A 13,552-nucleotide genomic window follows, 5' to 3' on the forward strand; every position below is an offset into this window, starting at 1 on the left:
CTTCTGCCAAAACCTCATCCACAGTCACTTGGTGCCTCCCAATGTTAAACACTCTGCCAATGTATCCAGTGCCCAGGCCGCTGGAAGACCCTCCAACTATTCCAGATCCAGAGCCACCCAATTCACGTCGGGAGTCAAAGAACTTCTTCATGTTCATTACAACCCCCCCCACCCCAAAACAAAAAAAAATACTAAAGACTTGATCAGGAAATACAATTGTAGCCTTTTCCTTTGGATCAGGCCAAATGATTCATTCAATAGACTGCCCACCCCTGTGCCTGCTGCTGTGGATGCCAAGCTGTGCAGAGGGGGAGCTGTGCAGCAGCAGCCCAGGAGGGCAGATCCGGGTGTGGGGCTGGGATTTCGGGTGACAGCCCTACACACTGGTGCTCGCCTAGCGCTGCATCCTGCCTATGACATGGATGGAGGTGTCACCCAGGACTGGTTAGCGCGCTGGCTGTAGGCTGGTGCCCCATACACACACATCACACCCCGGTCACAAGGCAGCCGGCGGGGGGCTGGGGAGCAGGGCAGCGCGGAGCCCCATGGAGAATATGCTGGGCTCTGGTGTATGGGGACAGCAGCTGATAACTGGGGCTTAACCAGGAAATGATCCTGAACAGGAAATGACTTAGATTTACAAAAATCCTGCCCCCTCCTCCCTACCCCTGCTACCGATCAGCACAGAGCTCCATCAGCAGGATGGCAGAGCCCCCTCCCGCCTCGGAGATGCCCCTTCCCAGTGCACAGTGCCGGCTGCGAGCGTGCGAGGAGGGCGCAAGCAGCGGCACAGCAAAAATCCTCTGCTACAGCGCTGTATTAGCCGGCCGCGCAATGCACGCTGGGGCATGTAGTCTTTTGGGAGCGCTGCTTTATGAGGCGTGTCGGGAGCAGGAACTACAATTCCCGAGAGGCTGCGGTGAGCCATCTGCCTGTCCTTCTGGGGCTTCGCCGTAGCGCTGCTGTGTTCTTACCTGAGCCTGTGCTCATGACCTACATACTGTTGTGTGTCACATCCCTGACCCTCTATGGCTGCGGACTTACACAATTCAGCCTCCTTGTAGCTATACTGTGTGGCTCACACTATGAGGTATAGCACTGTACAATGACTGGGATTCTGGTAGCTGACTGCAATTCAGTGGGATACTCCGTCTAAATCAGGGGTCTCAAACTGGGCTGGGTACATGGGCCGCACACAGAAAACCATATAATTTCGGCAGCCGCATTATTTGCATGACAAAATGACATTTTTAGTGATACCATATTTTTCTCTATACAACTTTTGAACTGGTCCCCATCTTGTAGTAATGCCCCATGCTGGTTCTCATCTTGTAGTAATGCCCCATGCTGGTCCCCATCTTGTAGTAATGTGCCCCATGCTGGTCCCCATCTTGTAGTAATGCCCCATGCTGGTTCTCATCTTGTAGTAATGCCCCATGCTGGTCCCTATCTTGTAGTAATGCCCCATGCTGGTCTCCATCTTGTAGTAATGCCCCATGCTGGTTCTCATCTTGTAGTAATGCCCCATGCTGGTTCTCATCTTGTAGTAATGACCCATGCTGGTCCCCATCTTGTAGTAATGCCCCATGCTGGTCTCCATCTTATAGTAATGTGCCCCATGCTGGTCCCCATCTTGTAGTAATGCCCCATGCTGGTCCCTATCTTGTAGTAATGCCCCATGCTGGTCCCTATCTTGTAGTAATGTGCCCCATGCTGGTCCCTATCTTGTAGTAATGCCCCATGCTGGTCCCTATCTTGTAGTAATGCCCCATGCTGGTCCCTATCTTGTAGTAATGTGCCCCATGCTGGTCCCTATCTTGTAGTAATGCCCCATGCTGGTCTCCATCTTGTAGTAATGCCCCATGCTGGTTCTCATCTTGTAGTAATGCCCCATGCTGGTCCCTATCTTGTAGTAATGTGCCCCATGCTGGTCCCTATCTTGTAGTAATGTGCCCCATGCTGGTCTCTATCTTGTAGTAATGCCCCATGCTGGTCCCCATCTTGTAGTAATGTGCCCCATGCTGGTCCCCATCTTGTAGTAATGCCCCATGCTGGTTCTCATCTTGTAGTAATGCCCCATGCTGGTCCCTATCTTGTAGTAATGCCCCATGCTGGTCTCCATCTTGTAGTAATGCCCCATGCTGGTTCTCATCTTGTAGTAATGCCCCATGCTGGTTCTCATCTTGTAGTAATGACCCATGCTGGTCCCCATCTTGTAGTAATGCCCCATGCTGGTCTCCATCTTATAGTAATGTGCCCCATGCTGGTCCCCATCTTGTAGTAATGCCCCATGCTGGTCCCTATCTTGTAGTAATGCCCCATGCTGGTCCCTATCTTGTAGTAATGTGCCCCATGCTGGTCTCTATCTTGTAGTAATGCCCCATGCTGGTCCCTATCTTGTAGTAATGTGCCCCATGCTGGTCCCTATCTTGTAGTAATGTACCCCATGCTGGTCCCCATCTTGTAGTAATGCCCCATGCTGGTTCTCATCTTGTAGTAATGTGCCCCATTCCGGTCCCTGTCTTATAGTGATGTACCCCATGCTGGTCCCCATCTTGTAGTAATGCCCCATGCTGGTCCCCATCTTGTAGTAATGCCCCATGCTGGTCCCTATCTTGTAGTAATACCCCATGCTGGTTCTCATCTTGTAGTAATGTGCCCCATGCTGGTCCCTGTCTTATAGTGATGTACCCCATGCTGGTCCCCATCTTGTAGTAATGCCCCATGCTGGTCCCCATCTTGTAGTAATGCTCCATGCTGGTCACTATCTTGTAGTAATGTGCCCCATGCTGGTCCCCATCTTGTAGTAATGCCCAATGCTGGTCCCCATCTTGTAGTAATGCCCCATGCTGGTCCCTATCTTGTAGTAATGTGCCCCATGCTGGTCCCTGTCATAGTGATGTACCCCATGCTGGTCCCCATCTTGTAGTAATGCCCCATGCTGGTCCCCATCTTGTAGTAATGCCCCATGCTGGTCCCTATCTTGTAGTAATGTGCCCCATGCTGGTCCCCATCTTGTAGTAATGCCCAATGCTGGTCCCCATCTTGTAGTAATGCCCCATGCTGGTCCCTATCTTGTAGTAATGTGCCCCATGCTGGTCCCCATCTTGTAGTAATGCCCCATGCTGGTCCCCATCTTGTAGTAATGCCCCATGCTGGTCCCCATCTTGTAGTAATGCCCCATGCTGGTCCCTATCTTGTAGTAATGTGCCCCATGCTGGTCTCTATCTTGTAGTAATGCCCCATGCTGGTCCCTATCTTGTAGTAATGTGCCCCATGCTGGTCCCTATCTTGTAGTAATGTGCCCCATGCTGGTCTCTATCTTGTAGTAATGCCCCATGCTGGTCCCTATCTTGTAGTAATGTGCCCCATGCTGGTCCCTATCTTGTAGTAATGTACCCCATGCTGGTCCCCATCTTGTAGTAATGCCCCATGCTGGTTCTCATCTTGTAGTAATGTGCCCCATTCCGGTCCCTGTCTTATAGTGATGTACCCCATGCTGGTCCCCATCTTGTAGTAATGCCCCATGCTGGTCCCCATCTTGTAGTAATGCCCCATGCTGGTCCCTATCTTGTAGTAATGCCCCATGCTGGTTCTCATCTTGTAGTAATGTGCCCCATGCTGGTCCCTGTCTTATAGTGATGTACCCCATGCTGGTCCCCATCTTGTAGTAATGCCCCATGCTGGTCCCCATCTTGTAGTAATGCTCCATGCTGGTCCCTATCTTGTAGTAATGTGCCCCATGCTGGTCCCCATCTTGTAGTAATGCCCAATGCTGGTCCCCATCTTGTAGTAATGCCCCATGCTGGTCCCTATCTTGTAGTAATGTGCCCCATGCTGGTCCCTGTCATAGTGATGTACCCCATGCTGGTCCCCATCTTGTAGTAATGCCCCATGCTGGTCCCCATCTTGTAGTAATGCCCCATGCTGGTCCCTATCTTGTAGTAATGTGCCCCATGCTGGTCCCCATCTTGTAGTAATGCCCAATGCTGGTCCCCATCTTGTAGTAATGCCCCATGCTGGTCCCTATCTTGTAGTAATGTGCCCCATGCTGGTCCCCATCTTGTAGTAATGCCCCATGCTGGTCCCCATCTTGTAGTAATGCCCCATGCTGGTCCCCATCTTGTAGTAATGCCCCATGCTGGTCCCCATCTTGTAGTAATGCCACATGCTGGTCCCTATATTGTAGTAATGCCCCATGCTGGTTCTCATCTTGTAGTAATGCCCCATGCTGGTCCCCATCTTGTAGTAATGTGTCCCATCCTGGTCCCCATCTTGTAGATATGGCCCCATCCTGGTCCCATTCTTGTTGTTATGTCCCCCAACCATGTCCCCATATTGCAGACAAGTCCCCCTCCTGATGAGGCGGCGGATGGTCTCCTGAAGGATCTCCTCCCAGACCTGGACTAAGACATCCGCCAACTCCTGGTCAGTCTGTGGTTCAATGTGACGTTGGTGGATAGTGTGGGACATGATGCCCAGATGTGTTCAATCAGATTCAGGTCTGGGGAACGGGCAGGCTAGTCCATAGCTTCAATGCCTTTATCTTGCAGGAATTGCTGACACACTTAAGCCACATGAGAACTGGCATTGTCCTGCATTAGGAGGAACCCAGGGCCAACCGCACCAGCATATGGTCTCATAAGGGGTCATTTCGGTAGCTAATGGCAGTTAGGGTATCTCTGGCGAGCACATGGAGGGCTGTGCAGCAATCCAAAGAAATGCCACCCCACACCATTACTGACCCACTGCCAAACCTGTCATGCTGAAGGATGTTGCAGGCAGCAGATCGCTCTCCACGGCATCTCCAGACTCTGTCACGTCGGTCACATGTGCTCAGTGTGAACCTGCTTTCATCTGTGAAGAGCACAGGGCGCTAGTGGTGAATTTGCCAATCCTGGTGTTCTGTGGCAAATGTCCAGCGTCCTGCACGGTGTTGGGCTGTGAGCACAACCCCCATCTGTGGACGTCAGGCACACAGGCCATCCTCATGGAGTTGGTTTCTAACCCTTTGTGCAGACACATGCACATTTGTGGCCTGCTGGAGGTCATTTTGCAGGGCACTGGCAGTGCTCCTCCTGTTCCTCCTTGCACCAAGGCTGAGGTAGCAGTCCTGCTGCTGGGTTGTTGCCCTCCTACGGCCCCCTCCATATCTCCTGTTGTACTGGCCTTTCTCCTGGTAGCACCTCCAGCCTCTGGACACTACACTGACAGACACAGCAAACCTTCTTGCCACAGCTCGCATTGATGTGCCATCCTGGATGAGCTGCACTACCTGAGCCACTTGTTTGGGTTGTAGAGTCCGTCTCATGCTACCACGAGTGTGAAAGCACAACCAACATTAAAAAGTGACCAAAACATCAGCCAGAAAGCATTGGTACTGAGATGTGGTCTGTGGTCCCCACCTGCAGAACCACTCCTTTACTGAGGGTGTCTTCATAATTGCCAATAATTTCCATCTGTTGTCTATTCCATTTGCACAACAGCATGTGAAATTGATTGTCAAACAGTGTTGCTTCCTAAGTGGACAGTTTGATTTCACAGAAGTTTGATTTACTTTGAGTTGTATTCTGTCGTTTAAGTGTTCCCTTTATTTTTTTGAATATATAGTAAAATTCACTATAGTGAAATAACAGCGTCATGTCTCTTTAAACTATCAGTGACTTCTGTTACCATCTCAATAAATTGCTGGTTTTGAATTTGAAAGAAAAAAAAGTCAGTCATCCACAGTCTGTTGTATCTCAGCAGACAGTGAAGACAGACACCTGCGGCTACAGATCAGGTATATTATATAAGTGACGGTCGATTTATCTCATCACATGTCCGAACAGAAGAAGCCAAGACGTTATGTTACTAATTATTACCATGTACTTTCCATAGAGACATGTCCATGATAAGAAGCTGGGGCTGATAGTTCTCACCACTTGTCATATCGTCCATATTCAGGGCCGTATTTAGAGTTTCTGCTGCCCTAGGCACTTTTAGTGCTGCCTCCCCCTTTGGTGAGTATGACACTATCGGCAGTGACTTTGGCAAAAATCGCTGATGTGAAAGTCGCCTTTTGCAGCAGATCGGGCAGTTTTTCTGCATCTGCCGCGTAACGGATCACTTACGGCAACACTGCGTTCGGCGGCCTCCTTCATTCCCTATGGGATTTGTGGCACTTGCCATGATCTGGCAAATGCGGTACCATACCTCCCAACTTTTGAAGAAGGGAAGGAGGTATAAAGTTTGCGGCATGCGTAGTGCGCTGCGGTAAATTTTAGGCCACGCCTCTGACCACACCCATTTCACAACTAGTCACACCCATATCCACGTCCCAACCACAGCCCTTTAGCACTGCTGATCACACTGTTTTATATACAATAATTATAAGCAAAAAAAAATATGGCCACAGCGCTCCATACTGTATAATGACACACATGATGCTCAATACTGTATAATGGCCACACATGATGCTCCATACTGTATAATGGCCCCACATGATGCTCAATACTGTATAATGGCCACCCATGATGCTCAATACTGTATAATGGCCACACATGATGCTCCATACTGTATAATGGCTCCACATGATGCTCAATACTGTATAATGGCCACACATGATGCTCAATACTGTATAACGGCCACCACACATGATGCTCCATACTGTATAATGGCCACACACAGTTCTCCATACTGTATAATGGCCACACATGATGCTCAATACTGTATAATGGCTACACATGATGCTCCATAGTGTATAATGGCCACACATGATGCTCCATAATGTATAATGGCCACACAGTGCTCCATACTGTATAATGGCCACACATAGTGCTCCATACTGTATAATGGCCACACATAGTGCTCCATACTGTATAATGGCCACACACAGTTCTCCATACTGTATAATGATCCCACATGATGCTCAATACTGTATAATGGCCAAACATGATGCTCCATACTGTATAACGGCCACACATGATGCTCCATACTGTATAATGGCCATTGGCAACACATGATGCTCCATACTGTATAACGGCCACACATGATGCTCCATACTGTATTATGGCCATTGGCTACACATGATGCTCCATACTGTATAACGGCCACATATGATGCTCAATACTGTATAATGGCCACACAGTTCTCCATACTGTATAATGATCCCACATGATGCTTAATACTGTATAATGACCCCCCTCCTGTATGCATGGCTCATATTCCCCCCCCCGTATGCATGGCTCATATCCCCCCTCCTGTATGCATGGCTCATATTCCCCCTCCTGTATGCATGGCTCATATTTCACCCCCCCTGTATGCATGGCTCATGTTTCCCCCTCCTGTATGCATGGCTCATATTCCCCCCCTCCTGTATGCATGGCTCATGTTTCCCCATCCTGTATGCATGGCTCATATTCCCCCCCTGTATGCATGGCTCATATTTCCCCCTCCTGTATGCATGGCTTATATTTCCCCCCCCCTGTATGCATGGCTCATATTCCCCCCCGTATGCATGGCTCATATTCCCCCCCCCCGTATGCATGGCTCATATTCCCCCCCGTATGCATGGCTCATATTCCCCCCGTATGCATGGCTCATATTTCCCCCTCCTGTATGCATGGCTCATATTCCCCCCCCCCTGTATGCATGGCTCATATTTCCCCCTCCTGTATGCATGGCTCATATTCCCCCCCCCCCCCGTATGCATGGCTCATCTCTCCACCCCACCCCCCGCTCCCATCTTGAATGGCGCGGCTTACCGTCCTCCTTCATCCCCCCTCCCCTGTACCCCCGTCCCTCTGTCCCTCATACTTACCTGTTCCTCACCAAACGAGGGGTCGGTCGGGAGGTGACCCATCTTTTATAAAAAAAAAAAAAAACAACAAACCTTGCTCAGGTGCCGCCCCCTGCATTGTCCCCGCCCTAGGCACGTGCCCTCACGTGCCTAGTGGCAAATATGGCCCTGTCCATATTGATGCATCCAGTGATGAGAGTGCAATATTTAATAACAGTTCCATCCTCTATAGGGAACGGCGGCTGCAGCGCAGAGAACTGCCCGAAGTCTATTATTCCTACTATCCCTGCATGATAGAAAGTGCTCCATACACACCACAGATGTTATATATAATAATTCATATCTTAGCATTGTCCAGTTGTAAGTAATGGTGCCTGATACTATAGACAGTTTGTTGAGTAACAGTGCACATTAGTCAAATACTTTCTAACCATGTAGATAAATCTAATATGACTGATCCTGATGTTTTATTGGATTACAGTGGAGACCATGGGGATCGAACATTCAGCCTGCGTTGGATCAGGTGAGATTCTGTTAAGCGACCACTCTCTGTACTGTGGTCAGTTAGATCTCTACAGCTTTTCTTTTTCTTTCAGGGGATATGTCAGGTTTCCAGCATTTCAGAGTAATTGTTATCACTGCAGACTGTCTCAGTCTTGCTGTAAAAAAATCTGGAAAATTTAAAGGGATTCTGTCATGTTCAGAAATGCTATTTATCTGCAGATATACGGTTAACGTGCAGGTAAATAGCATTAAAATCATATCTGCCTGCCTTAATGAATTAGCAGCTACAGGGAGAAAGTAAACTCATATTATCCCTGCAGCCTCTCGCTTTCAGTCAATGGAGTGGTGCAAAGAGCTATCGCAGTCACCGTTCACTACACAATTCTGTTTGCTGACTTTTCCTCTCTTTGTACTTAGTGAGGTGATTTCTAGTATTGGTGTCAGAAGTGCCGCTCTGTCACACCCTCTTGGTACGGTTATGGTTGATTCTTATGTTTGGTTGTTTTTTCTTCAGTTAATATCACACCGGAGGAGACACTAAGAAGACTGGCCTTCTGTGTGAAGCTTCTCCCATCACCTCTGCACAAGATGGAGGTTAGTGACAAGACTACTATACCGCTGCCTTTATTTTTAAAAACAAAGGGGTGTATAGGAATGGCTTATTACATTACTAAATTAATCTGTTGTCTTCTTAGCGCCTCATGCCGACAAGCCCTGCAGCCCAGAGGAAACATCTACCAAGGCATGAATATGAAGAGCAGCCTACACCATCCAGAAGATGCAGATCACAAAACAAGAAGCATGGGCAATGTTGGCTAAAGAACTGTGTATGGACCTGGATGAAGATGAAGAATAACAGAAAGCAGAAAAGACGGAAGAAAAGAAGAAAGAGTTCAAGATCAGAATTAAGATCGACACCAGAAAAAAAGGCCAGGAGGAGCACCAGAATAAGAGTCACAAGAAGCAAGAAAGTAATAATAGTTATAAGTGTAATAAGTATAATAATATAAGTAAAAATAGCAATAATAATATTTATTAAAAGAAATAGCAAAATAAATAATGTATTAATGCAGTAGATACAGTTGCAGTAGTTTTAAAAGCAGGTTTGATTCAACCTAGTGTGATAGTAATACTTTTAGTTTTAATGTAAAAATAAAACAGAAGTTTTAGGGTACTAATAATAAATGTAGGATAATAATGATGATGATAACAGCAGAAAACTAATAACCATAGTATTAGCAGTAGAGTTTGATCCAGGGTTTTAGAAATGATCGCCTTTTCCCGTGGTGAAGAAGGAATTTTTTCCCTAAGTCATAAATTGGCTGAACATGTCCAGGGTTTTTGCCTTCTTCTGGATCAGCAGCTTTAGGCATAGGGACTTTAGTGTTGTGTTAGTGTAGGGCCCCATCCGAAGAGGTCGCCTTGTCGTTGGCAGATGGGCTCGCACAATTTCATTAAAATATGCGCTAAGAACCTCACATTTATAGTTTTAGTAAATGTTGCAGCAATTAAAATATATTAATTTTTTTCATATCCCATAGTCTTTCCCGACTGCTGTTTTTTTTTTTTTTTTTTGCTTTCTTGTTTTATTTAATTTGCTTTGGACATGCTGAACGGTTCTACACATTTCCATCTATTTATTGATACTTTATTACTTTAAAAAACTGCTGAGTTGTTTGCCTGATTCCTAGAAAAATTTCAACAATCATATAACATCAACAAAAGGAGAACACCTTATTTACAGGCAGCATGAAAGAGAGACCAGCTCCCTCTGTTCAAACACCTATGTTTTACTTTGAAACCCTGCAGCTATTCAGATAAGAAGACTAGTCACAGAGGCATGTCCCTGCTGACTTCTCCCCACCCTACTCTACATGATTGATAGATACTTCTCCATACACACAGAAGTAGAGACCTGTAGATCAAGCACAACATAGTAGGGAGATGGCGGCAGAGACATGCCTCTGACTCAGGGCCGGCGTCAGCACCCGGCGCACCCGGGCAAGTGCCGGGGCCCTGGCGAGACGGGGGGCCCACTCACGCAGTCATAGATCCATCTGGCCGCTTACCCTTTCAGTTTGCGCTGGCACAGGCATCTTCTCAGTCAGTGCAGGGCCAGGCACATAGGGGTTAAGGACACAGCCAGCGTGACATTGTGGGCGGAGAGAGCACGTTTTCCTGCTCTGCTCTCCCGCCCCTGGCTGCAGTGCTGAACTTATCAAGCAGATTCCGGAGGAGCTCCTACCGGGTGCCATGCTATCGCTGTATATTCTGACAGTCTGGGTGACCTGGGGCGGCCATGGGCTGAGCGGCTGCAGCTAACATATATATGTATGTATATATATATATATATATATTATATACTTCAGCAGCCGCCCAGCCCAGGCCCCCAGCACAGCCTGTATAGATACAGTGTATATAATATATATACAGGACAGGTGCTGGGGGCCTGGGCTGGGCGGCTGTTGAAGTATATACACTGCACAGTACCACTCCCCTGTATATATACACCGCACAGTACCTCTCCCCTGTGTATATACACCGCACAGTACCACTCCCCTGTATATATACACTGCACAGTACCTCTCCTCCTGTATATATACACCGCACAGTACCTCTCCCCTGTATATATACTCTGCACAGTACCACTCCCCAGTAAATATACACTGCACAGTACCTCTCCCCTGTATACAGTATATACACTGTACAGTACCACTCCTCCTGTCCTGTATATATACACTGCACAGTACCTCTCTCCTGTATATATACACCGCACAGTACCACTCCCCTGTATATATACACCGCACAGTACCTCTCCCCTGTATATATACACCGCACAGTACCACTCCCCTGTATATATACACCGCACAGTACCTCTCCAACTGTATATATACACCGCACAGTATCACTCCCCTGTATATATACACCGCACAGTACCTATCCCCTGTATATATACACCGCACAGTACCACTCCTGTTATGATCCTTAGTGGCTGAGGATCGCAGAACTGACCAGCTAAGTAACTGAACATAGGACGAGCTCTAGGGAGGTGGTAACTGGACTGACCGCAATCCTGATCCTAACCGCACACACTAAAGGTAGCCGGTGAACGTGCCTAGAATTCCTAGACGTCTCGACACAGCCTGAGAAACTAGCTACCCCTAGAGAGAAAGCAAAGACCTCACTTGCCTCAGAGAAATAACCCCAAAGATATAGAAAGCCCCCCACAAATAATAACGGTGAGGTAAGGGGAAAATACAAACGTAGAAATGAAACAGATTTAGCAAATGAGGCCCGCTAATCACTAGATAGCAGAAGATAGATAGGAAGCTGTGCGGTCAGTAAAAAACCCTATACAAAATATCCACGCTGAGAGTTCAAGAACCCCCACACCAACTAACGGTGTGAGGGGAGAAACTCAGCCCCCTAGAGCCACCAGCAAGCGAGGAAATCACATATTAGCAAGCTGGACAGAACTCATCATAAACAAAGAAACATATTGAACACTGATGAGCAAAAACTGAACAAACAGAAACTTAGCTTCTCTTGGAGAGACTGATAACGAATGTAGTCAGGAGAGATCAGAAGAGCACTGAATACATCGACAGCAGGCAACAATTGAAGGTCCAGGTGAGCTAAATAGGAAACCAACTAGCAGATAACGAGACAGCTGATCCCAGCCACAGACCCGCAGAATGACAAAAAGAGCCACCAGAGGGAGCCCAAAGATAGCACTCACACAGTACCACTTGTGACCACAAGAGGGAGCCCAAGAACAGAGTTCACAACAGTACCCCCCCCTTGAGGAGGGGTCACCGAACCCTCATCAAAACCCCCAGGGCGATCAGGATGAGCCATATGGAAGGCATGAACCAAATCGGCCGCATGAACATCAGAGGCGACAACCCAGGAATTATCCTCCTGACCATAGCCCTTCCACTTAACCAAATACTGAAGCCTCCGTCTAGAAATACGAGAATCCAAGATCTTCTCCACCACGTACTCCAATTCTCCCTCAACCAGCACCGGAGCAGGAGGCTCAACAGAAGGAACCACAGGCACCACATACCTCCGCAACAGAGACCTATGGAACACATTATGAATGGCAAACGATGCTGGGTGGTCCAAATGAAATGACACATGGTTAAGGATTTCCAAAATCTTATAAGGACCGATGAAACGAGGCTTGAACTTAGGAGAGGAGACCTTCATAGGAACATAACGAGAAGACAGCCATACCAAATCCCCAACACGAAGTCGGGGACCCACACAGCGACGACGGTTGGCAAAGCGCTGAGCCTTCTCCTGTGACAACTTCAAATTGTCCACCACATGGTTCCAAATCTGCTGCAACCTATCCACCACAGAATCCACCCCAGGGCAGTCAGAAGGCTCCACCTGACCCGAGGAAAAACGAGGATGAAAACCAGAATTACAAAAAAAAGGCAAAAACAAAGTAGCAGAACTAGCCCGATTATTAAGGGCAAACTCGGCCAATGGCAAAAAAGTAACCCAATCATCCTGATCAGCAGAAACAAAACATCTTAAATAAGTTTCCAAGGTCTGATTAGTTCGCTCGGTTTGGCCATTCGTCTGAGGATGGAAGGCCGACGAAAAAGACAAATCAATGCCCATCTTAGCACAAAAGGTCCGCCAAAATCTGGACACAAACTGGGATCCTCTGTCAGACACAATGTTTTCAGGGATGCCGTGCAAACGAACCACATTCTGAAAAAACAGAGGAACCAAATCGGAGGAGGAAGGCAACTTAGGCAAGGGCACCAAATGGACCATTTTAGAAAAACGATCACACACCACCCAGATGACAGACATTCTCTGAGAGACTGGAAGATCCGAAATAAAATCCATGGAAATGTGCGTCCAAGGCCTCTTCGGGACAGGCAAAAGCAAAAGCAATCCACTGGCACGAGAACAGCAAGGCTTAGCCCGAGCACAAATCCCACAGGACTGCACAAATGTAACGTACATCCCGCGACAAGGAAGGCCACCAGAAGGACCTAGCCACCAAATCTCTGGTACCAAAAATCCCAGGATGACCCGCTAACACCGAAGAATGAACCTTGGAAATAACTCTGCTGGTCCATCTATCTGGGTCAAACAGTCTCTCTGGTGGACAACGGTCAGGTCTATCCGCCTGAAATTCCTGCAGCACTCGTCGCAAATCTGGGGAAATGGCAGACAAAATCACTCCCTCTCTGAGGATACCAGCCGGCTCTGAAACTCCAGGAGAGTCAGGCACAAAACTCC

The 13,552-nt window shown here is 47.8% G+C and overlaps 2 protein-coding genes across 20 annotated transcripts in view; one reads left to right on the forward strand and one right to left on the reverse strand.

Annotated features, from left to right (window-relative positions):
* AAK1 (AP2 associated kinase 1) overlaps nucleotides 1-848 on the reverse strand; it is a 130,878-nt gene extending 130,030 nt beyond the window's left edge. For 13 of the 18 annotated variants that reach the window (XM_077263065.1, XM_077263063.1, XM_077263064.1 and 10 more), the window contains exon 1: nucleotides 1-607. In XM_077263065.1, the coding sequence (XP_077119180.1) occupies nucleotides 1-157 (157 nt within the window). In that variant the 5' untranslated portion in view covers nucleotides 158-607. The other 5 variants (XM_077263055.1, XM_077263067.1, XM_077263062.1 and 2 more) reach the window with 4 other exon arrangements.
* The window catches only part of LOC143775204 (uncharacterized), a 27,585-nt gene continuing 14,735 nt past the window's right edge, over nucleotides 703-13,552 (forward strand). The window contains exons 1-4 of one of the 2 annotated variants that reach the window (XM_077263075.1): nucleotides 703-919; nucleotides 8,262-8,303; nucleotides 8,799-8,878; nucleotides 8,980-9,255. In XM_077263075.1, the coding sequence (XP_077119190.1) occupies nucleotides 703-919; nucleotides 8,262-8,303; nucleotides 8,799-8,878; nucleotides 8,980-9,255 (615 nt within the window). Of the gene's footprint in view, nucleotides 920-8,261; nucleotides 8,304-8,798; nucleotides 8,879-8,979; nucleotides 9,390-13,552 lie in introns of those variants that run through there. The other variant, XM_077263074.1, reaches the window with a different exon arrangement.

The sequence above is a fragment of the Ranitomeya variabilis genome, chromosome 5, assembly GCF_051348905.1.
Source record: "Ranitomeya variabilis isolate aRanVar5 chromosome 5, aRanVar5.hap1, whole genome shotgun sequence".
Taxonomy (NCBI): domain Eukaryota; kingdom Metazoa; phylum Chordata; class Amphibia; order Anura; family Dendrobatidae; genus Ranitomeya; species Ranitomeya variabilis.